General features: G+C 35.0%; 1 protein-coding gene across 1 annotated transcript; it reads left to right on the plus strand.

Annotated features, from left to right (window-relative positions):
• The first annotated feature begins 18,072 nt into the window (after positions 1–18,072).
• Positions 18,073–19,480, plus strand: LOC107791652 (zinc finger protein ZAT5-like). The gene has a single exon (XM_016613747.2). It carries the CDS (start codon positions 18,248–18,250, stop codon positions 19,310–19,312), a length of 1,065 nt encoding a protein of 354 aa, XP_016469233.1. The 5' UTR covers positions 18,073–18,247; the 3' UTR covers positions 19,313–19,480.
• Positions 19,481–26,546: the final 7,066 nt, after the last annotated feature.

Genomic DNA, 26,546 nt, shown 5'->3' on the forward strand with positions numbered 1-26,546 from the left:
AAAAGATTCATCATAAACTTATTCAAGTTTGAGATGAGATTTCTTTTTTATTTACTATGATAAGAAAGGTCATGTTGTGTATAAGGCCACATAACTCAAGTGTAATAGATAAATAAAAAATATTAAATATTAAATAATAAAATAAATTAGAGATAATGTGAAGTTATTTATTCAAAGAGCTAGTTTAAAATAAAATAAAGTAACTACACAATATTTAAAAATATTATTGACAAATTGTAACAATTAAAAAATAAAATATTTATTTTAAAGAGTAAAACAAGTATATATCTATCTATATTATATTAAAAGATAATAGTTGATAATAATATTAAATAAAGTGATAAGTTAATAAAATCCACATGAAAATATGATAACATTATATATTAGATAACATAATAGCAAAATTGAGGAGGATAATTAAAAATTTAATATTTGAAATTAAAGGGAAAAACTATATGAACTTGAGATTAGAAAGTTTTTAAAATTATAATGAGTAAATTCAAACTATGGAGAGTACCACAAAATTAAAGTCTTACTAGATTTAAAAAAAGTTGATAACAAATTTAAATCTTAAAAATACAAAATAAATGTCTAATGTAGTTAATTTTACTAACGAAAATTTTAAGTCAAATTTGTATATTGAAACTAAAAGAGAATTTGTTTTTTAATTGAATGTAATGAAAAATAACTATAAGAAAACTCAATAGATTTGCAACATAATAATCAAACAACTTATGTATTAACATTTTAGACTAATTCAAAGTTACAATTTAAAATAAAATGTGAAATTATTTTGATTATAATCAAAAAATAGGAAGTGATATGTTTTTGGAGCATTTGATGCCGTCAGTTAATTCTCAACATGAAGGCCTTGATGTTAGAATGTCGTTTGTAGTAACAACAAAAGAAACAAATTAAAATACTAAGTACCAAAATTACATCATACGCTAAAAAGATGATCGCTTTTATCATTTTCTTAGTACTGACAGCAAAACCTTTGAGCAAAACCTTTCTTCTCATAGTTAAGTCATGCTCAACTGCCAAGACATAGGCTGGGTTTCTTTCTCCCTTGTAATGAGCCTAATTAACTTCTCTGAAGACAAATTTTATTATGGGTGGAAGCTCCAGCTTAACATGATTGTATACATGCTCGTTACGCTCAGGCGAGCAACTTTATTGGATTTATTATTGGGTTTTGGGTGATTCCTATCTTTCTGGACGACTACAACCTCTTGACATTTCTCTCTACCTTTTTGGAGCAGCATATGTATTGTGCATGCTCATGTTCGCTAGGCCCGTTGCTAGTGATTTTGGGTTGTTCAAACTTCTATGTGCCATTGTTGTCAAGCTGGCGTTGAAGAAGGATGAGGAGCATATACTTGTATGACAAAAGGTGAACTCAGGATTTTAACACGACGAGGACACTGTTTTTTTAATATAAACATATCAATAGGTTTATGTAACCAACAAATAAGCTCACTAATATAAGTTAATTGAATTTAAACAAAAAAATTCATATATATTATTATTTCAACTTATTTATAACGATGGTATTCGAGCCATCTTGCACAAATCTCTATCATTCACAAACAATTATGCATTGTTTTAGGAAAATTTCAAGGTTACATAATATTTTTAAAATTACCTTCACATGGTAATTTTAATTTTTTCCACTAAGTATAATATCAAAAAAAAAAAAGTTTATAAATTTTGAATAGTTCAAATTTATTTTTTAAGCAAAAATTAGTTCGTACATGTTTTTCCTAAGTTTAATCATGAAATGGTCTTATTTTTCATTAATAAGTAGATTGGTTATAAAATCATAACATTTGACTAATTTAAATATAATTTGAAGTAAAAACCCCACTTGGTCCACTTGAGGAATTCAATGTTTGAGCGTTAAACCAATTGTTTTGGGTCGTACAATGAATATTTCATTGGGTTAGCTATCCCACCTTCTATAAAGAATAGCTAATTGTAGACATATAAAATTTATTAGGTCTAATCCATACAAAATTTGAATTAAATTCAATTGGGTTAAATAATTAATTTGGACTTTACAAATTAAATTAGTCCATTTTATTATTTTCAAGCCCAAGGTCAATTTCATCTTAAGGCCCACACTCATGCCAGGTGTCAAGTGACATGGCATATCTAGTCAAACTGCAAGCCAACAAGATGACGCCACGTGTTAAATGATGTGGCAATCCAAGTCAAAAAGCAAGAACCAACCACAGGTCGCCAAGTGGCTAAAATGACATATCTTAGCCAATCACAAGCAAGCTTATCACATAGCTTGTGAGATAAGTTTGATGACTCATGAGCCAATCAGAATCAAGCCAGAGAGTTCCTATGTAACTGGATTATCCACCCTCTACAACTATAAATAGAGGGGCTACATAACTATCTGAGGACATTCAGAGTTGGAGAAGAACATTCCGCAATTGGTAAAGACATCCACAAACAGAGAGATCAATCATCAAGTACATAGTTCTTCAATAAAGGAGTGATAAACGGAGTTCTTCCCGGAGATCAACCCGAAACAACAAAGTGTTGCTTGGCATTCTTGGCGATTAAATACATCACAAGGAGGTCTACAACATCCTACATTCGAGAAAAACGCTTCTCAAGCCCTCGAATCACGGAGAATTTCATAGAGGAGTATCATGGGATACAAAGAATTGTACTCATAAATATTTATCAATAAAATCTCTTCTTCATATTATTTTGTTGCAGTTTAATTTTCGTACTACGAAAATTTATTGCCAACTTATTTCGGCTCGGAATAACCCAGAACCCACGACGCGACCCGTTCCGTTTCTTTCCTCGATTATTTTAAATCATTTTTTCCGGATTATTTCAAACGGTAAATGTTCTCACCTGTATGAACAGCCATGGCTGTTTCTAAAAGGTTGCAAAACTTTTCAGAAACAGTGCTAGAAAATGGCTATAAATATGCCTTGATCCCAAAATCTTTTCTTACGAAATTTTCAGAGCTTCTTCTCCTTCTTCTGCACAATTAAAATTCTAGTGTGGTTTGCAGCCTTCGAGTGATTCGTTGTTTCACCGGTATTTTTGGTACCAACAGTCTAGTGAGTTAAATCGTTCTATCCTGATAGGATAATATTCCAGCACCTCGGGTACTTGAGGGTAATAATTTTCTTAAGGACACACTGTGCATTCAGTGGGCTCGATTTTATTTCCAAATTATTATTTAGATTCTGGTTGATTATTTCAATATTTTGTTGCTACTAATTTTCTATTTTCTGTTTCAGAAAAATTTATTGTTTCATTATCAATTATAGTAATACATATACGATAACAATCTTAAGAAAATTATTTTTTATATTATAATCTGTATTCTATTTTTGGAGATTAAAACCTGTGTGGTTTTCTACTCCTTCTAAATTTTTCTATTCTGATTTGAAGATATAAAAACTTCATCGGAGTATTAAAATTAAGAAACAATTTGAAGAACATAAAAACTTCATCGTTTTCTATGAAACATTATATAAAAACTTCGGTTTTTATTTATTAAACATATTGTTTATCATTAATTACAGTACTGTTTTTTACCATTAATTGAACACTTCTATTGTTGGCAGTGAGAAATGGCAATTGATAATGGAAATCCTTCTATGACTGTTGCGGCAATGACGATAGCTTCGTCGAGCCAAACTGTTGTTCCACCGGCCGAAAAATCGGGGAAATTTCTGGAGCCAACTTCAAAGGATGGTAGCAAAGGGTGTTTTTTTATCTTACCATACTTGGTATGCAGAAGTTCACCAGTGAAGACCCTCCAGTGCCTGCCACCGATATGTTAGACAATGAGAAGTTCATGATTGTTGAGGCGTGGAAAGAGGAAGACTTTCTTTGCAAAGGCTATATCCTAAGTGCTTTAGAGGATGACTTGTAAATTGTCTACAGTGCTATGAAAAGTTCGAAAGAATTATGGGACCACTTGAAAAGAAGTACAAGACTGAAGATGTATGCTTGAAAAGGTTTGTGGTTGCCAAGTTTCTAGACTATAAAATGATAGACAACAAAACTGTTGGAACCCAAGTTCAAGAGCTTCAACTTATTTTTCACGACCTTATTGTTGAAGGTATGGTAGTGAATGAAGAATTTTAAATGGCTGCAATGATTGAAAAATTGCCTCCTTCGTGGAGAGATTTCAAAAACTATCTTAAGTATAAGCGCAAAGAAATGAAGTTGGAAGATATTGTGATTCATCTCAAGATTGAGGAAGACAACAAAGCAGCCGAGAAGAAGTCTCGTGAAAATTCAACGATTATAGGAGCTAATATCGTTGAGGAGACTGCTCCAAAAAGTAAAAGGAGGAAAAGGTCTTCTGGACAGACTAAGGAGCAGAACAAGAAGAAATTCAAGGGCAACTGCTACAATTATGGAAAAGCTGGTCACAAAGCCCCAATTGTCGTCTCCCGAAAAAGGATAAGAAAAAGGGACAGGCCAACATAGTAGAGAAGAATGATGACATCAATGATCTATGTGCAATGCTTTTGGAATGCAATCTAGTTGGAAATTCGAATGAGTGGTGGATTGACTCTGGAGCAACTCGATATGTTTGTGCTGTCAAAGAAGCATTTGCGACTTACTCTACTGCCGATCCCGAAGAAGAGCTTTCCATGGAAAATACTGCAATAGCCAATATTGAGAGTTATGGGAAGATATTCCTGAAGATGACTTTCGGCAAGGTGTTAACGCTCAACAACGTTTTTCATGTTCCTACTATAAGGAAGAATTTAGTTTCAACTTCTTTACTTGTTAAGAATGGATTCAAATGTGTATTTGTATCTGACACAGTTGTTGTAAGCAAGAATGAAATGTATGTTGGAAAGGGCTACCTCACAAAGGTCCTTTTCAAACTCAATGTAATGGTTGTTGACAGTATTAATAAAATTTCAGCTTCTTCTTATTTATTGGAGTCAAATGATTTATGGCATATTTGTTTAGGACATGTAAATTACAAAACCTTACAGAAGTTAATTAATTTAGAAGTATTGCCTTAATTCGAGTGTAATAAATCAAAATGTCAAATATGTGTTGAATCTAAGTTTGTAAAATATCCTTATAAGTTTGTTGAAAGGAATTCAAATCCTTTAGACTTAATTCATACTGACATTTGTGATATGAAGCCGACACCATCTCGAGGTGGAAAAAAGTATTTTATAACTTTTATTGACGATTGTACTCGATATTGTTAGGTTTATTTGGTTAATAGTAAGGATGAAGCAATTGAAACATTTAAGCAATACAAGAATGAAATGGAGAATCAATTGAATAAAAAGATCAAAATGATTAAAAGTGATAGGGGTGGAGAATATGAATTTCCGTTTGCAGAAATATGTTCGGAATATGGAATTAGCCATCAAACTATTCCCCCTACAAACCTCAATCCAATGGAATTGTGGAAAGAAAAAATCGGACATTAAAGAAAATGATGAATTCTTTATTAATAAGTTCCGGGTTACTGCAGAGTTTGTGGGGGGAAGCTATCCTTATAGCTAACCGAATACTCAATAGAGTATCCCACAGCAAAACGCAATCTATTCCATATGAAAAGTGGAAAGGAAGAAAACCCAACTTGAAATATTTCAAAGTGTGGGGGTGTTTAGCAAAGGTAGAAGTACCTTTACCCAAAAGAATAAAAATCAGAAAAAAGACCGTGGATTGGGTTTTCATTGGATATGCTACAAACAGTAAAGCATGTCGGTTTTTGGTTCATAAATCTGATAATCCCGAAATTCATGTTAATACGGTAATTGAATTAGATAATGCTAAATTCTTTGAAAGCATCTATCTGTATAAAACTGAATGCGAGTCGTTAAGTGAAAGACCTAAACGACCACATGAAGAACCAAAGGAAAATACTCTAAGTGAAGAAGATCCAAAGCATAGCAAACATCAAAGAACATTTACTTCCTTTGGACCAGATTTTGTGACATTCTTGCTTGAAAATGAGCCTCAAACTTTCAAAGCAGTTATGTCATCTTCTTATTCAATATTTTGGAAAGAGACAGTCAATAGTAAAATTCTATCAATTTTGGATAACCATACATGGGAATTGGTTGATCTTCCTCTAGGAAATAAGCCTTTAGGTTTGAAATGGATATTTAAACAGAAAATGAAAGTTGATGGCACTATTGACAAATATAAGGCAAGACTTATTGTCAAAGGTTATAAACAAAAGAAAGGCCTTGATTAATTTGACACTTACTCGCTAGTAACAAAGATAACATCTATTAGGGTGTTAGTGGCACTGACAGTCGTGTATGGTCTTGAAATACATCAAATGGATGTTAAAACAGCTTTCTTAAATGGAGAATTGGAGGAAGAGATTTACATATAACAACCTTGGGATTTGGTAGTTCCGGGTAAAGAAAAGAAAGTAAGCAATTTAGTTAAGTCGCTTTATAGACTTAAACAAGTACCCAAACAATGGCATGCCAAATTTGATCAAACAATGTTGGCAAGTGGGTTTAAAATCAATGAGTGTGACTAATGCGTTTATATTAAAAACACTCCAGGTCATGAAGTCATTGTTTGTTTATATGTTGATGAAATGTTGATAATGATCAAAAATATGGCAGATATAATTGCTACTAAGTGCATGTTGGCTAGCAAATTCGACATGAAAGACTAAGGAGTTGTTGATGTGATCCTAGGAATCAGAATTCACAAGACTCCACAAGGTCTAGCATTATCACAGCCCCACTACATTGAAAAGGTACTTGACAAGTTCAAGTATTTGGATTTCAAGATTGCCAAGACTCCAATTGACGTGAGTTATGCACTTCAAAAGTATGAAGGTGAAAGTGACTCACAACTAGACTATGTAAGAGTATTGGAAAGTTTGATGTATATCATGAATTGTACGCGAACAGATAGAGCATGTGCTATTAGCAAACTGAGTCGGTTTACAAGTAATCCCAATCAAATACGTTGGATGGCAATGAAACGAGTTTTGGGGTATCTGAAACATACCCAAAAATATGTTTTGCATTATAACAAATATCCCTCCGTGATCGAGGGATATAGTGATGCAAATTGGATCACCGGATCATCTGAAGTTAAATCCACGAGCGGATATGTTTTCACAATTGGGGGTGGAGCAGTGTCTTGAAAATCATCCAAACAAACGTGCATCGCCCGTTCTACAATGAAATCTGAATTCATAGCTTTAGACAAGGCCGTTGAAGAAGTTGAATGGCTCCGAAATTTCCTGGAAGATATTCCATTTTGGCCCAAACCTTTGGCACCTATATGTATACATTATGATAGTCAAGCGGCAATAGGCAAGGTAGGGAGCGTTATGTATAACGGGAAATCTCGTCACATTCGACGGAGACATAATACTGTTAGACAACTACTCTCTAGTGGTGTTATCACGATTAACTACGTAAAGTCAAGAGATAACGTGTCAGATCCACTTACAAAAAGCCTATCTAGAGAGGCAGTTGAAAGATCATCGAAGGGAATGAGATTAAGGCTTAGGACAAGTCATCATGGCGGTAACTCTACCTAGCAAACTGGAGATCCCAAGAGCTAGGTTCTAAGAGATCAAACAAAGTTATGAATGACGGTTCAACATTGTCAAATAACTCAACCCATTCTCATGATAAAGACAACAACAACAACAACCCAGTATAATCCCACTAGTGGGGTCTGGGGAGGGTAGTGTGTATGCAGACCTTACCCCTACCCTGGGATAGAGAGGCTATTTCCAATAAACCCTCGGCATCCTTCCCTCCAAGAACTTCCCACCTTGCTCTTGGGGTGACTCGAACTCACAACCTCATGATAAAGACAATGTTCAAAAATTAAGGTAAAACATTAAAGCTTTTTGATGAGTCAATAAAGCTTAAAGCTTTTTAATAATTTGCTAAGTCTGGAAGGAAATGAACAGACTTACCGATGTGAGTGTGAAGTGTAAGCCGCTTCAAGGGGAATGAAAGTAAAGGTCCATTCTCTAAGCACTCATGAAACCAGGCGGTGTTCATGACTAAAATGAATACAACCGTGAGAACCATAGATGGTTAAGGGTTGATTGTGTGACTTATGTTATCTAGGTATACAACAAAGATTGACGGTTCAAAGATATCAAATCTACCGATTGACCGAGTATATCCGATATAAGTTCACTACGGAAAATTCAAAGGGAAACCTACTTATCCATATGTAATTAATCCTTGCATGTAAATCACACACTCGTCCGTACATTAGTGAATGAGAAATGGAGGGAAGAAAGTGGAGGGAAAATGAGCTCCATTTTGTTTTGGAAAGAGCAAGTGTCCCTCATTGGCGGTGGAAAGAAAAGTGAATGTGCTTATATTGAGAAAGCACTTCTCTTGGTGTTAAATGGATTGGAAAGAAAGTAAGCCTCGCACCGTCGTTGTCATCGCTCGCTCGGCTCGGCTTCGGCTTCTGATTCGAATTTTGATTTGGTCAAAGATCGATTGATTGAATAATCTTTTTGGATAAAATTTCTTTCAATTATTTAATTAATTAATGAAAATTCAATCCAGAATAACCCAGGACCCGCGATGCGACCTGATCAGTTTCTTTCCCAAATTATTTTAAATCCTTTTTCCCGGAATATTTCAAACGGAAAATGTTCCCACCTGTTCCAAAATCCATGGCTGTTTCTGAAAGGTTACAAACCTTTTCAGAAATGGTGCCAGAAAATGGCTATAAATATGCCTTAATCCTAGAATCTTTCCTTACGAAATTTTCTGAGCTTCTTCTCTTTCTTCTGCACAATTAAAGTCTAGTGTGGTTTACAGCCTTCGAGTGGTTCGTTGTTTCACCAGCGTTTTTGCTACCAACACTCTGGTGAGTTAAATCGTTATATCCTGGGAGGATAATATTGCAGCACCTCGGGTACTTGAGGGGAATAATTTCCTTAAGGACACGTTGTGCATTCAGTGGGCTCGATTTTATTCCGAAATTATTGTTCAGATTCTAGTTGATTATTTCAATATTTTGTTGCTGCTAATTTTTTGTTTTCTGTTTCAGAAAAATTTACTGCTTCATTATCTATTATAGTAATACAGATACCTAACACCCATGGCATTTAACAGCTTCTATAGTCCCTTAAATACACGTCTTGTTGTTGAGTCGTGGGCGAAAGGATCTACTTCTTCTGTTTGAAGCTCCCATACATGAGCATATACATCACTCTCAAAAGTTCCATCATAAGCTTCATGGATATCAAAAATTCGAGTATACACAACTTTTGGGGAAATGGCCAAATGGGTATTTTCACATGATGATCTCTCTGCAACGTCGAGTACGTCTTTTACATGGAGATTTTTCTCGTTTCTTGTTGCTCAAAATATCAAGATATCCACATCTTGTGTGCCTTCTTGGTCTGAAACCGTCACCTTTTGAGGTCCTTCACAAATCTGCAATAGAATAAACAAGGAGATAAGATTAGTGATGATAGCCAAAGCCATTACATGCGAAGCTGTAGAATTAACTTCAAAAATATTTGTTAAGCTAGCTAAAATGAATTAAGCCCCCATATTCGACATGATTATAGTTCTTGATGTCCGAATTTTATAGGATCAAACTGTTGGTGATTCTGATGCTCCTAGTTCAAGATACAGTTTTTCTTGGCTAAAAGTATGCAAGCCTGAAAGCTCCCTGCAGTTAGGTCAAATTCAAAATATTTCTGTTGACAGCCCGAAAATTGTTATGCCATGAAATTTATAGGTATTTCAGGTCTCTGAGTTTACTTTCTAAAGGCATAAACGAATCACCATTTGGAGATTCCTAACTCGAGATATGAATTTTTTCACAAAAGCGCGCAAAGCTAAAGAGCAATTTCGGCAAAAAGACGGATCAAATTTAAGAAATTGCTGGGGCCAATCTGGAATGTATCCTTCCATGATATCTTGAGAATTTCGTTGTTTTTGGGTATTCTTGCTAATGGAATAGACGGATCATGATTTGGGCACTCCTAACTCGAGATATCAATCTTTTGACGAGACTGTACAATGCTGTAAAGTTAAAACGCTGGACACATTTATTAGCTTCAAAACAATATTGCGGCTAATCCTCAAGGAATTTGGTGCTTAATTTTTGATATGTTTCGGCCCCTCGAGTTATAATTCTTTAGGAAGAAGCGGCTTGTGATTTTATCGCTTCTGCATCGAGAAATAAATACTTTTTTTTGTAGAGACGCGCTAGGTGCTTGCTCGCCGAAGTTGGAAAGGCCTGCTCCACTTGTCTTCCTCCTCGTCAACCTACAATGATGCGATGTGATACATGTTAGCTCGCCAAAGATGAAATATGGTCTCTCTAAGCCTATAAGAGTAGAAATTTTGTTGCTGAGGTTGAAAGGACACTTATGTATCTCTCTCGCCAAGCCGCAACAAAGAGCCGAGAGGTTCGCTAGCAATCCATCTTCTTAGGGATATCAAGATCGCTGGAACTCTCTCAAAATCATGTAAAAGAAAATATCTTGAAAATCCTCAGTGCCAGTAGCATGACGTTTCAGCAACACGATACTTCAACTACACTCATAAATATCGATGTAGACGACATGAAGCTTTTGATTTCACATGATTGATTGGTGTCGACGGTGCAAAGCTCCGTTCAGCAGTAAGTATCAATTTTGACGACAAGATGCTTAATTCGACATAAGGGTTACTTCTATCTTCTTGTAGATTATTGTGTGCTTCTACATGTGGTTCCTGCTGGTTGGGTTTATTAACGACGATAGACGCATTCGGTGCACTAATTAAGATTTGCTGCTTTCAGACTAATGCTGATTTCGTTTAGTGGTTTAGCTGTTTCATGAATACTTCTCCATAGCCCCACATTCTAAGAAGAGAAGAAAAAAGGTTAGCATGAGTAACAAAAAGTTTGATTAAAACTAATCAGCATGGAAAGGGAAGTTAAAATTAGGGAGCCTCGTTAATCTCTAGCCTCGACCATGAGTTAGGTCGTTGAGTATCTGAAACCAGCAGTTCCATCAGCCACGCACAAGCAATAAAGACAACGGCATGGAGCTTTCACTCAACAACAAGAGCCGGTGTCAGTGACACGGCGCTTCAATGCGGATGGTGAACATTGCGACGTGCACTTCTCCGTCAAATCTCAATAGATCGTACATTTCATGAACCTCTTCCCTAAAAAAAGGAGTGGTGATCATCCACTTCTTCTCTTGATGTGGATTGGAGAACTCGCCATGTATATTTTTTCCAAACCTGCAAAGAAAAGGGGAGAAGTATATGATGTCCGACCAATCCTTCTGATTTTCATAGCTCAATTCAAAGTTTACAGTGACGAGATTAAAAATGATTGAGCTTTGGTCCTTGCATATGTTGTAGATCTCATAGTATCCTTTCCAATGGTGAAAACGGTTCGTGATTTAGACTCTCCGATCTCGAGAGTGCGCAAAGCTGTGAGATCAATACGGGCCAGACGTGTAACTTCGAAAATTAATTTCAGCTGATACAAAAGGAGATTCGTGTTGATTTTTTGATATGTTGCAGTCCTATGAGTTTAGTTTCGGTAAAAATAAGTGGCTTATGATCTGAAGTCTCCTACAACAAAATATGAATTCTTTTTTTGCAGGGGTGCAAAGCTGCCTGACTGGTACTGCAATTAAAAAAAGACATGACTGATATTCTTTGTTGTGTTTTAGAGGGTGAAATAAAGGAAGAAAGAAGTGAAAGCAGAGGGTGAAATAAAGGAAGAAAGAAGTAAAAGTAGACTACGAGTAGCCTTATTCAGCGTGAAAGGTACCATATGTTCACGACTCTCATATGTCAAGGTAAAGGCAACAAAGATCCCTTATATAGATTGTTTAAGGTGGTGGAACTTTCCTTATGGAAAAAAATTCTTCTTAAAGTAAAATAGAAAATTCTTGTTTGAATTGAAAGTTTTAAATGGTAAATATTCATTAGAAGGCAACTTTTGAGAAGTATTTGAAAATTTGCCGCTGTAAAGTCGGGGAATAAGAAGTTGATCGAAACTGAAAATTCCAAAGGAATCCTTTTTCACATAAAGTAGTTAAGTAATACAAGGAAGGAGTCCAATAATTTAGTATTTTAAAAAAATGCTAAATTTAAAATACTTCAGCTTAGGCCAAGTAGCTGAAGAGTTGTTTCCAGCTTAGGTTGGCCAAATGCACGGGAGAAGTCAAGTTCCTTACCTTCTCACGTCAATCCAAGAGAGGTGATCAAGTTCCCTACAAAGACTCCTATGTGGCATTTGAACCTTTAGCTAAGTGAATGTACTTGGATTGATCATACATATTAATTTGTTGTACACGTGGAATGTAATTGGATTCATCCAAGCTTACAGCTCATTGTTTGAACATACTAATCCTCTCCCAACGGGTATATTATTTAATTAAATTAAGTACTTATTCTACCAAACAAGGGAGGAGTTGGACGTGCAAATTCGGCAATTTATTTCAGGTGAGAATGGTATCGAACGAATTGTCTTCACCTAAAACGATGACCTGCACGGATACTTCAAGTCTCGTCTCTATGGTTCGTCAAGTCTACATCTCGACAAATCTTGAAGTAGGAGGCATCTGTAGACATATAAAATTTATTGAGTCTAATCCATACAAAATTTGGATTAAATTCAATTGGGTTAAAAAATTAATTTGGTCTTTACAAATTAAATTAGTCCATTTTATTATTTTCAAGCCCAATGTCCATTTCATCTTAAGGCCCAGACTCATGCCATGTGTCAAGTGACATGGCATATCTAGTCAAACTGCAAGCCAACAAGATAACGCCATGTGTTAAATGATGTGATAATCCAAGTCAAAAAGCAAGAACCAACCACAGGTCGCCAAGTGGCTAAAATGACATGTCTTAGCCAATCACAAGCAAGCTTATCACATAACTTGTGAGATAAGTTTGCTAACTCACATGAGCCAATCAGAACTAAGTAAGAGAGTTCCTATGTAACTGGACTGTCCATCCTCTACAACTATAAATAGAGGGGTTACTCTCGGGACATTCAGAGTTGGAGAAGAACATTCCGCAATTGGTGAAGGCATCCACAAACAGAGAGATCAATCATCGAGTGCATAGTTCTTCAATAAAGGAGTGATCAACGGAGTTCTTCCCAGAGATCAACCCGAAACAACAAAGTGCTATTCAACGTTTTTGGCGATTAAATACATCACAAGGAGGTCTACAACGTCCTTCATTCGAGAAAGACGCTTCTCAAGTCCTCGAATCACGAAGAATTTCATAGAGGAGAATCAAAGGATACAAAGAATTATATTCACAAATATTTATCAATAAAATCTCTTCTTCATATTATTTTTGTTGCAGTTTATTTTTCGTACTACGAAAATTTGTTGTGAACACTAATTCTATCATTTTAATGTAAAATTTACCTTGAAATTAGCTAATTCCTGCAACTAAATATGGGATAAATTTAATCGTAAATTCTATATCAGGATATCCCACCTGGTATATTTAACCCGACAAGTTCTGCATTTTTTTATGCTTGAATTTCTTAGCTTCTTTTAAGTAATCTTGATATAGTGTATAATAATTCTATATTTAGATGGAATAAGTCTTCATTTATGTCTAATTACAAATTCATATTAGGAATTGTACTTTTGACTACTACTCCCTGTATTATGTTAGATTTTCATTGTTTACCATGTAAATTTTGAATTGTACTTTAGGCTACTATGTATTATGTTAGATTTTCATTGTTTATCATGTAAATTTTGCAATCTTAGCTTTATCATACTCTTTTGACTGAAATATTTTTCTATATGAGCTCTCTGACTCTGATCTTACAATGCGATTTAAGATTCAGCCTACAGCATATATAGTCCACCTAGCTATGAACTATAGACATGCTTGTCTCCCGCATAAAAAAATTAGAAGTATATATCTACTTAAAACTGTTGGAATACAAAACTAGCACATTTTACTTCCAAACAACAACAACACCCAAGTATAATTTCACTAGTGGGGTCTGGGGAGGGTAGTGTGTACGCAGACCTTATCACTACCCTGGAGTTAGAGAGGCTGTTTTCGATAGACCCCCGACTCCCTCCCTCCAAGAACTCCCCACCTTGCTCGTGGGGTGACTCGAACTCACAACCTCTTGGTTAAAAGTGGAGGGTGCTTACCACTAGAGCAACCCACATTTTACTTCCAAACATAAATGAATATACATCTGAAAAGATACAGTACATTTTCAGATAGTTAACAAGGTGTAAAAAAAGCTCAACTACGCAACGACCATTTGAGATTCAAACTCGTGTATTGACGTTTGTGTTGTACCAAATTAAACAAAGTTAATTTAATTAGAAGAGGAACACTTGCCACAAATTTAGGTGTTAGTTAATCATTTAAGTGATAAAAGTTGCAAAAACATGTACTTAAAAACACAAACAAATTATTCAAAATCAAAGCTGTGAAGTTCAAAGCTCATGTAACAGACAAGTTATGGTAAAAAATGTAATACTGCCTTTTAATTTATGTATTCTGTATCCAAAATCTATTGATCTAACTAATTCAAATTCAGGCCCATTGAGCCGATAAAAGAGATAAAACACTCTCCATCAATAGAGTTCTTAATTCCAAGAACTCACATTTAGACTTGTTAGCCTTTGGAGTAGAAAAGGTAATGACCTGCACCAAGGGGTTGTTTGGCAAAATGTATTAGGGATAATAATACATGTATTAACTTTGCTATTATTAATCCCTTGTTGGGTAGTATTTTTCATCTTATGTATAACTAATACTTATATTAGTTATACACCATATTCAGTATTATTCTTATACATAGCAAATCATGGAATCATCAATAACATGATTTTTAGTATATGGATAAGCATGTATAAAGACAGAACTGCCTTTTCAAATCTTTTAATAAACCAAACAAAACAGGTAATAAGAATAATCTCAATATAACTAATCTCAACATTACTAATCCCAATATTACTAATACATCATATTCAACGCTATCCTTATACATTCTAGCCGAAGAATTTGTAGTAAACACAAGTAGTACTGCTAAAAGGACATGATTTGTCAACTAACCACATTCGTCCTTTCTTCATTCTTTCTGACAGGGGTGTATATGGATCGGGTTAGTTCGATTTTTATCAAAATCAAACCAAACCAACTATATCGGTTTGGATTGGTTTGATTTTGTCGGATTTTTCGCGTTTTCGGTTTTTTTTTTTGTTACTTAAATATTATTTCAATCTTACTTTATTAAATATTTGATAAGTAAATATATATTTAGTAAAAATATAAAAAAATTGACAAACATATTATCGATTAAAATATTCTTATGGGAGAATTCTATTAGTCACACATAATAGTTATTTTTTTAGTCGTCTGACAATAATTTTTCGTTGATGTACACTTTCAGGTTAACTGAATTTAGTAAGTAAACATAAAAATCAATATGATATATAAATATTAATAATCACTTCACATTTGAAAAAGATATAAGAATTTAATAGATCTTAACATATGATATGAATATAGAAGAACAAAGAGATAGCCGCATTTCAGTAACACTTGATAAGAAAGTGATCATACAATCCATTATTTAAGGTCAATAAATATGGAGCACTTCATATTCTATTAAAATTTATATCCCGCAAGAGAATCTCAAATATTTCTAGACATTTTTTAAAGAAAATTCTATATAAAATCTTTAAAATATATATATAAATTATATATTTATATGTCGGTTTAGTTCGGTTTTTTTTTACTCAATACCAAATCAAATTAAACCAAACCTAAGTCGGGTTTTTTAATCGGTTTGATTTGACTTTTCGGTTTGATGCGATTTTTCCGATTCGGTTTGTATACCCCTACTCATTCCTATCAACACACCTGTTAAGAAGGTTGGTTGAAGCTTCCCAAGTGTCAACATTATCTATCTAGGTTAGTTTTTCCTTATATAATGACTCTTAAGTAGTTTTTATTTGAACAAAATTTTTCTATGTACCTCACTCTTTTTTATCTCATTCAAGCCAAACAAGCAAATTAATATGGAAGATCAATGTAGCCCTCTTAGCTGGCCTTGCTACTTTCAAGAAAGATAATTTTAACTAATATTCTTCGATCCTTCTCTTCTTTTTTCCTACACTTCACCTTCCCAAACCTTCCTTGTAAGATTTCACTGAATTTGTTGTTGTTATTGTTGTTGCTCCTAAGATCGGCCAAAAAGGCTAATAGTAGTGCTAACTCAACAATTTCAATTTATAGATATGATTCCAAAACAATGAATAAGGATATATAAAAAGATTATGTTCTCTGCGGAAGATATAGTATTGGAGAAGTGGCTTATAACAAGAAGGCTGGGGAAATGAACTGAATCCTTTGCTTATCTCCCCAACCTACTTTTCTTACGTGCAATACACAAACACACAATTCAATGCTTTCATGACAAGAACTTGCCTTCCTTTGCATTTTGACTTTATCTCTCTTTATTTCTTACCAAAAGAATATATAATTAAATGAACTATCATTAAGTGATCCTATTCCACAAGTTTCTTTCTTTAAAAAAAAAAACACTAAAAAGGTATTTTTAGCGCCGTTATACAATATTAGTCGTTTTGATAAAATGAATTTATTTTGAAATATTTGATGTTTTACAAAATAAGAAGTTATTTATTACTCTCTTTTTTCCCAGTCCACTTATATGTTCCAATTATTAGTGGAGTGTTAATCAGGCGATGTATCTCTAGAGAGATAAAGATTAATTTAGATAAATACTCCTATGATTAAGACTATTAAATATTTTTCTAAATAAAATAGGCAAAAAAATTAATTGACCAGATGAATACTTTATTTTTCTGTCGTTTTCCCCTATTAAGCCTAAAAATGACATTTTCTTTTTCATCCATGCAAGTCAACTCTAGCTAGACTAGTTAAGAGTGATTAGTGGAACTATAATATTATTAGACAGCACTACCTTATCTCTTAGTAGGAGAATATGTTAACATTTCCCCTAATGGAACTCAGTGTGATCCATACAGGTGCCCTCCATCCAAATAAACAATCAACTGAACAAAATAATTGGTTCAGTAACAGCTATAAATTATTATATTAGTTATTGTCAAGCTGGCCATGCACGAGATGTGAGCTAGTAACTAAGAGATGACTTGCTAAGTAATAGTTGAAATACAGTAGTATTTTTATATAATAGTCATTCATTATAAAAGTCAAGTAGTACTTTTATATAATAGTCATTCATTATAAAAGTCAAATTTTTCTTAGGATCAAATGCTTATGTTATATTTTACCTCTCTATAACAACGTTTTACCTATAAAAGCAATAACCATCTTTATAGCAGTACGTTCTTTGTAAAATTATCCTTCTATATAACATCCATGTAGAATCTGTAATAAGATCACCAATAATAAGTTTAAAAATTTTGACTTCAACCTACTGCTACTTGGACTGAGATAGAATATTCAATTGTTAACCTCTTAGATTACCTTTAAGGAAAAGCTATTAGATATCCTTTTGTTAATAGTTTAATTTGGATATCTTCGCTAATTCAAACATTATATCGCCAGTAACAGACTGGAATCTACGGAATAAACTATAATTATGGAGCTTTTTCATCAATCTTGAGATAATGTAATCTTCTAGTAGCCTTAAAATGTATGTTTTAGAGTTTAAAGCACATGAATCCAACCATTGTCATTTTAGTTGATCACAATACTAACTAACCAGATGCTTCTTAAGATATTCAGTGATCTCTATTTTTAACTTCCTTTTTATCTTATACTTAATCAAATTTATATGTCAAATATAATATATGCATAAATATTTGAACTTTTAAATTTCGTATTCCGTCAAATACAATAAGTAAATAATCTCTCTCCTTTTCTCCACGTTTCTCTCATCATCTAAGTTTTGACACCCTTCCTATAATTCTTCTCCCACTCATTATTTTCTTTCTCCCAAATGATTGGAAGGTGGCCACTTTCAGTTAGTATCATTCTAATTCAGTAAATATATTTAATGGTCTCTGTCTCTTCTTTGACTTCTAAAAACCTCCATTTCACTATTTTGATATATAAGTATTCATAACCCTCCACTCTCCGTACCCATCGCTTTCTCTAGCTAGTCTCCTTCTATTCTCTTTTTTCTTTCATTCTCCCCCCACCCCTTTTATCTTCCATTTCTTTTTGGGGGGAGTTGTTATTGTATGTTAATTTGATGTTTTTCACATATTGGTGGTGGATGAAGATAGATGGAGACTCCTCAAGAAGACGTGGTAGGAGTCTCTAAGGATCTCTCCCACATTGTTAAGGGCAAACGTACTAAACGTCTTAGGCCTCAATCTCCTGTTCCTTTTACCATGGTCGCGCATTCATCAACTGGTGATAATGGCGGAGATCGCATCATCAATAACAATAACAACAATAATATTAGTCAGTCTCTAGTCACTTCCGCTGAAAACTTCCCTAATGACGATCTCCCCACCGAGGAAGAAGAAGAAACGGCCAAGTGTCTGATCCTCTTGTCCCAAGGCGGTCAACCTTATCGTCAGAGATTTATAGAGTCGCCACCTAAAAAATTATTCGATCTTTTCAACGATGACATGGGGTTGTACCAAAGCAAATTCAATAGCAAAAGGTATGTCGAGACGACTAACATTGGAAATGGTGCCAAGGCCGGGACATATGTGTACGAATGCAAGACATGTAATCGTACATTCCCATCGTTCCAAGCCTTAGGTGGACACAGGGCAAGTCATAAAAAACCAAAACCACTAACCATTGAACCAAAAAAAGCATTCTTCTATTTTTCAGACCAAGATGAGCCCTCACCAACAACAAATTACAAGCATAACAACAACATCAACAAATTGTCACCATTGTCTCCTCTTTCAACCCAATTCAGCAATTTTAATATGGAAAGTCCAAATAACAAATCTTCTCCTAGAATTCACACATGTTCATATTGTGGTGCAGAATTTAACTCTGGACAAGCTTTAGGTGGTCACATGAGACGTCATAGAGGGGGTGCTAATACATCTTTGTGTTTAATTCCATTAAGTACTCAAGCATTTTCCTTCGAAGAAACTCCCAATAATTTAAAGAAACCAAGAAATATTGGGTTGTCATTAGATCTAAATCTTCCAGCTCCAGAAGACCAAAATCATGAATCAAGAAATCTTCAGTATCCACCAAAATATCCTATTGCTATAGAGCAAGAACAAGATCAAGAACAAACACAAAAGCAACAGCAACAACAGGAACAAACAGCCCTTGTTTTGTCCACCACCCCACAACTGATTGATTGTCACTATTGACAATGGGTTTTTTTTCTTTTTCTCTCTCAATCCCACAATCTAATTTAATATATACATGAACTTTCACGATTACACGTGGACATTGCCAAAAGGTAAATGCGAGTCACCACCATTCTTTCATCTCTTATTGTTAAAAAATTCTTTAAATATTTATTCCTCAATTTCATACGTTGCTGACTAAAGTGGTACTAAACTTTAATGTAGTTATGGTGTCTAATAGCTAGCTTTATTTGTTGCATTTAAAGTACAAAAATAGAATATTTATGGACTTAAATTATACTCCCTCCGTTCACTTTTACTCGGCATGTATACTAAAAATAGATTTTCATTTTTACTTGTCACTTTACGCATATCAAGATAAAATAATTTTTTTTTCTGTTATACTCACAATATTTATTACTCATTTCAAATTATTTTTTAAATCCAATAAAATATGCATTAATTAATATGGGTATCATGATAAATTATGCACTTCATTTAATATTTCTTAAGGAGCGTGAAAAGTCAAAACGTGCCAAGTGAAAGTGAACGAAGGGAGTATTAATTGAGAGTGTAAAGATTATTTATACTATTGATATTTTAACTTCAATACCACACAAGAAGGGGGATGATTTGTGTGGTGTCCAATTTTTCGCGTGCACAGATTATAGAAGGACCTGGTTCTTCTATGTGTTCCTTATACTATTGTTGCGGAATAATAAATGCAGAAATCAAAGAACAAAAGTATTTTACGTGAAAAACACCTAGCTCAAAAGGTGAAAAAAAATACGACCTACTTCCCAGTAGGATTTTTCCAAACTCTCCACTAAATCATTGAGCCAAAAACTGCATTTACAAAATACTTTTGTAAACCTAGGATTAACTCTAATACCGTTATGGCAACCAGCCTCTAACTGCTGTGACAACTTCAAGTTAACTCTAACTTAAATACTTTGAGTACCTATTATAATTGCTTCTAGATAAAGCTGAAAGGTACAATATGAAAACACCTACTACAATTGAACTAGAATAAAGACAGACACTTGGAGCTAGTTCTTCTATCTAGTTCATGTAGCTTCAGGTTCGCACACTTGAATTACACACGAACTGCTTGCAAATGCCTTGCTATTTTGCTCTCAATTCACTTTTAACTTCTGCTTTTGTGCGTCACCTGTAGAATGAGAACATCCTGCGATTTATAGAGTTAGTAGAGTAGAAAATAACTAGAGTTCTAATGCTACTCTTCCTTGGTGGAAGAGTTCTAGTTAATCTCAACTCCTAACTCCTTCCTTATCTTGGATAATGTTCTCGTTGAGTAAGGAGTCCTTCTCCTTATCAATTATGCAATCTTTTCGATCAGGAGATATCTATTATTATGCCAGATTTCGTTTATCTCCTGCATGTGCATCTCACGTACTTTGAATATGCCCGTGTCTATGCCTACTAGTGATGGACCCGGTTCATCATCCCTGAGTTCCTTTGTCAATGTTCAAAACTATTCTTTACTTGGGCCAATAAATTCCCCCTTTTTGATGATGACAAACTCTGTGCTTCCATAAGCTTAGGCCCTATTTCAACTTAGCTCAACATCAACACAATGTTAGAAACATTTTTCCTTTTTATCACTTATCATCAAGGACCATGTTCATTAGGTTATAAACATCATTGTTCAAAGTGTAAAGCACAACTTTTTCTCCTTTTTGGTATCATCGAAAAGTTGCATAAAAAATATGAAATAACTAGATTTTAAAACTTACTCATGGCCAATGGGGCTACTTCAAATGCAATCATGGATTAATCATCATAGATCAAGCTAAGAATTTTAACCATCAAAGAAATATAAACAAACAGTTAGGGCAAAAATATTGAATTTCATTGATGATTGATACGATTCTTCCACTAAGCATAAAAAAAAAATAAAAATACTGAAAACATGAGCAAACAAAAAAATTCCCAAACTGGGTCACTGAAAGGTCTACACTGGGTTAGAAGTTTAAGGCTTGGAAGAACTAGGGGCTTGGTTTTTGGCTTGGAGAAGTTTCAGGATGTCTTGAAGAATTCCATCATTCTTCTCATTTTCCCTTACTAGTTCAGTTATGAGAGCATCTCTCTCAGACTCTACCTTAGCCAACCTTTTCTTCAGCCTCTCAATCTCAGCATCCTTAGCCCCACTTTCTTGCACCAAGACTCGCACCTTGCTATTCACTGGTACCTTCTTAGATGAACCAGGTTCTTTAGGAGTAACATGGACTTCATAGTTACAAGCAGGCAGCGTATTTGCCCCAAAATGATCCTTGCTTATACCAACCTCCCTTTCTTCTTTGGATTATAACTTTCAGTCACTCTCTTCAATAGGTCTGCGAGGGTTTCCTGTTCAGATGAAACAGGTTCATCTATATTTTTTTCAAGTTGAACCAGCCCTTCAGCGGCTTCGCAAGACCAACTTTCCCATGTTTTCTTCACACTCTCTTCTACTCCACCAGATTTTTCTCCCCAAACAACCATAGCACATGTGTCTTTGGTTAAACTCACAGGAGTGGTTGATTCTTTGGTTAAACTCACAGGAGTGGGTGAAGAATCAACCACTCTTTTACCCTTTTCCCTCACAGCACTTCGAACACCCTTGCTCTCTTTTTCTTTTTCTTTTTTATTTTTACCACCAATTCCTCCAGACTCTATAGTTTCAACACCTGCTTTAGACCCTACTAGTACAAACCTATTCTCCAAATTTGTTCTCTCCCCGCAACAACCTTGCGAGCAAGCATCTTTACTCTTTTCTTAAAGGTTGGGGTGGTGGAAGGGATGATAGTGGGTGTTCAAGTCTAAACAAACTGAATTTTAGTTTTAAAAAGACTTTGGAGTGTATCCCTAGAATCTAGGTACTTCAATTCGGTTGGGACTCTTTTGAACAGAACTAGTTCATTTGTAACGGATAAGTCCAAAAGGAGTTTTGAATTAAGTAGGACTTTGCTCATGATCCAAATATTATTATTTCAAATTATGCAGAGTGTAGAAAACATACAGTATTATCTTGATGAACCAGGTTCTTCACTAATAATTCTCTTATGTAAGTCTAAATTTGCCAAAATAGAGAAAATATCATTAGAGATTAATTAGTCATTTTAACACATGTCACAAGAGTATACTATTGAAAGTATGAGTCTGAGCAAAAACTAATCTAATTATATACACATTTTCAGATTTTCTAACCAAAACCAACAATTTTTTATTTTTTTTTCAATTTTTTTTTCAATTTTTTTTCATTGTGAATTCTGAACTGATCCTTTTAGGTGATATTAATAATCCCTAATTCTAACATGTTCCTTTCAAAGTGATCTCTACTTAGGGCTTTTGTGAAGACGTCAGCTATTTGCTTGTCAGTAGCACAAAATTCCACAGTGATCAATTATTTTTCATAGTTATCCCTCAAAACGTGATGCCTAACATCTATGTGCTTAGTTCTCTTGTGATGAACCGGGTTCTTGGTCATACTAATTGCACTAGCGTTATCACAAAAAATAGGGATATAACCAATATCAATTCCAAAGTCCATTAATTGCTGTTTGATCCACAATAATTGAGCACAACATGAAGCAGCAGCAACATACTCAGCTTCAGCAGTTGATAAGGCCACTGAATTTTTCTTTTTGGTAGCCCAAGACACAAGACATGAGCCAAGAAAGTGTGCCATACCTGAGGTGCTCTTTCTATCCACAAGAAAACCTGCATAATCAGCATCAGCATATCCCACAAGATTGAAATTACTACTTTTTGGATACCATAGATAGAGATCAGTGGTGCATTTTAGATATCTCAATATTCTCTTGACAGCAGTCAAGTGAGACTCCTTTGAATTTGCCTGAAATCTTGTGCAAAGGCCTACACGGAAAACAATGTCACATCTACTAGCAGTGAGATACAACAATGAGTCAATCATTCCCCGATACAACTTCTGATCAACAGATGAACCAGGTTCATCTATATCCAACTTAGTAGCTGTTGCAATAGGAGTGTCAATTTCTTTGGAATCTTCCATTTTAAACCTTTTAAGAAACTCTTTTACATACTTCTGATGATGGATCATAGTTCCATTTGAATTTTGTTTAATTTGTAAGCCTATAAAGAAATTAAACTCACCCATCATTCTCATTTCAAGTTCACTCCCCATTAGTTTAGCAAACTCTTTACTTAACTTATCAGCAGTTTCTCCAAAGATTATATCATCAACATATATTTGAACTACCAAGAGATCTTTACCTTTTTCTTTCAAGAACAAAGTATTGTCAATTTTACCTCTCTTGTAGTCATGCTCAAGCAAAAAATTTGATAATATTTCATACCATGCTCTTGGTGCCTGCTTGAGCCCATAAAGTGCTTTGTCAAGTTTGTACACATGATCAGGACTCTCCTTGCTTTCAAACCCTGGAGGTTGCTTGACAAACACTTCTTCCTTTAGATAGCCATTGAGGAAGGCACTCTTGACATCCATCTGATGGAGGGTGAATTCCATATAAGCAGCAAAGGCTATAAGGAGTCTTATTACTTCCAAACTTGCAACTGGAGAACATGTTTCATCATAGTCTATGCCCTCCTCCTGGCTATATCCTTGAACCACCAATCTTGCCTTGTTCCTTGTAACAGTTTCATCTTCATCAAGTTTGTTTCTGAAGACCCATTTTGTACCAAATTGCGATCTGTCCAAGGGTCTTGGTACCAGATGCCAAACTTGACTCCTTTCAAATTGGTTGAGTTCATCTTGCATTGCATTTACCTAGTCTGTATCCTGCAAAGCCTCAGCAATATTTTTAGGTTCAATAAGAGTTAAGAAAGCATCAAAAGCACAAAGATTCTTTAATGAAGATCTGATTTTGATTCCAGAGGTTGGATCAGTAATTATGTTCTCAATGGGATGGGAACTTTGATACTTGAAAGGTTTCACAACCAACTGGTTTCCCCTTGATGTTCCTTCAGTGTTTTATTGTTGTGGAACAAGTTCATGGACAAGTTCCATTGAGGTTTGGGGATCATTTCCTCTTAGTTTTGTTCCCCCTGTCAGGTTGCCCTAGGTAGAAGGACATGTTCCATCACCTGTTCCTTCTTCCAGTGCAGCTTTAGTATGGCCTGTGGTTTCATTTAAGTTTCTCACTAGCCCAATTGCTTCATCATCATGTTCCTGTCTCTCAGAAAGAATGTTAGTTTCATCAAAAACTACATGAACACTTTCTTCAACACACATAGTTCTTTTGTTATAGACCTTATAAGCTTTACTATGTGAAGAATATCCCAAGAATACTCCCTCATCACTTCTGGGATCAAACTTACCTAGGGAGTCTTTACCATTATTGTGCATAAAGCACTTGCATCCAAATGCCCTAAGATGGGATATATTTGGTTTTCTCCCTTTAAGTAACTCATAGGGAGTCTTCTCTACAAGAGGTCTAGTCATGCACCTATTTATGATGTAGCATGCAGTATTTATAGCTTTTGCCTAGAAGCTATGAGGCAGTTTACTAGAAAGAAGCATAGTCCTAGCCATATCTTCAAGTGTCCTATTCTTTCTTTCAACTAATCCATTTTGTTGTGGAGTCCTAGGAGCAGAAAAATTATGATCTATGCCATGCTCATCACAAAATATAGCAAATTTAGCATTTTCAAATTCAGTGCCATGATCAGACCTAATTGATGCAAGTTGATTACCTAGTTGTTTCAGGATTTTTCTAACAAAAGAAGTGAACATATCAAATGCTTCATCTTTAGATGTTAAAAATAATGCCCAAGTAAACCTAGAGTAATCATCAACAAATACCATCACATATCTCTTACCACCTCTACTTAATGTTCTCATTGGACCACAGAGATCCATATGGACCAGTTCCATCGTCCTGGTGGTGTTTACCACTTTCTTGCATTTAAAAGAGGATCTTACCTGCTTCCCCCTTGCACAAGCCTCACAAAGTTTGTCTTCCTTGAACTTGATATTAGGCAGCCCTATCACCACATCCTTGGAGACTAATTTGTTGAGTTGACTCAGACTGGCATGTCCAAGTCTCTTGTGCCAAAGGAGGGGATCATTGTCCAACACACTTAAGCAAGTGAGTTCATTTTCTGACAGTGTGGACAGATCTACAATATATATATTGTTCACTCTTTTTCCCTGCAAAACAATCTTGTCAGTGGTAAGATTAATCACAAAGCATTTAGTAGAGGTGAATGCTACTAAGTTACCTCTATCACACAGTTGTGATACACTAATTAGACTGTATTTTAGGACGTCTATCAAATAGATATTCTTAATCGAGTGAGAGTCAGTCTTACCTACCTTACCAACCCCAATGATCTCACCTTTTTTCCCATTTCCAAAGGAGACATTAACTCTTTTGAGGTCCTCAAGTGAAAGTAATTGGTTCTTGCTTCCTGGTATGTGCTTTAAGCAGCCACTATCCATGTACCATATTTGGCTGCTCCCCTTCACTTGGACCTGCAAAAGGAAATCAGGGGTTAGTCTTAAGAACCCAAACTAGTTTGGATCCCTTTCTATAGGCAAAAGGATGAATCAGATTATTTTTAGCCCAACTTGGTAGCCTATTCTTCCCTTAAGCAAACTTTTTATTCTTTTGACTAGCCTTTTCTTTTGCAGTGCATTCACTTTTATAGTGACCAGTCTTACCACAGTGTGTGTAAATTTTGTTCTCAGGAAGTGTGAGATACTTGCTTTTGGAATCCCATTTAGGTGGCAGATTCCCAAAGCCAATTCCTCTTCTATTGCTACTATGATGTTCCTGTAGCCATGACAGTGCATCGGAGGACCTGTTCCATTTACAAGTTCTGTCTAGTTCATTCTTGACCTCTCCTAGATCCTCTGTCAGAATTCTTACCTGTTCATCCTTCTTATACAACTCATCTTTTAGTTTACCTACATTTTCTTCTAGAGTGAGTTGTGTGCAATCTGAGTCCTCATCTGAGCTTTCTCCCCAAGCAGCAACCATAGCTTTTGTTGATCCTTTGTTATTCTTGGGATGAACCTGTTCCTTCCTTCTGTTTCTTCGTTCAGCTCTTTCTTTCTTCCATTCAATTTCCCATTTAGGGCAGTTTTTGATGTGGTGATCAGTTTTCCCATACTTGTAGCAGCCCTCATTTGTCTGTTTTTCAGTAATCCTTGGTTTGCTGTAGTCTCCACCTCTCGAAGAACCCTTTCCTCTCATTAGGTACTTCTTGAAGTCCTTTGTGATCTTAGTCATTTCATCATCTTCTAGAT

The sequence above is a fragment of the Nicotiana tabacum genome, chromosome 13 (assembly GCF_000715075.1).
Source record: "Nicotiana tabacum cultivar K326 chromosome 13, ASM71507v2, whole genome shotgun sequence".
NCBI lineage: Eukaryota > Viridiplantae > Streptophyta > Magnoliopsida > Solanales > Solanaceae > Nicotiana > Nicotiana tabacum.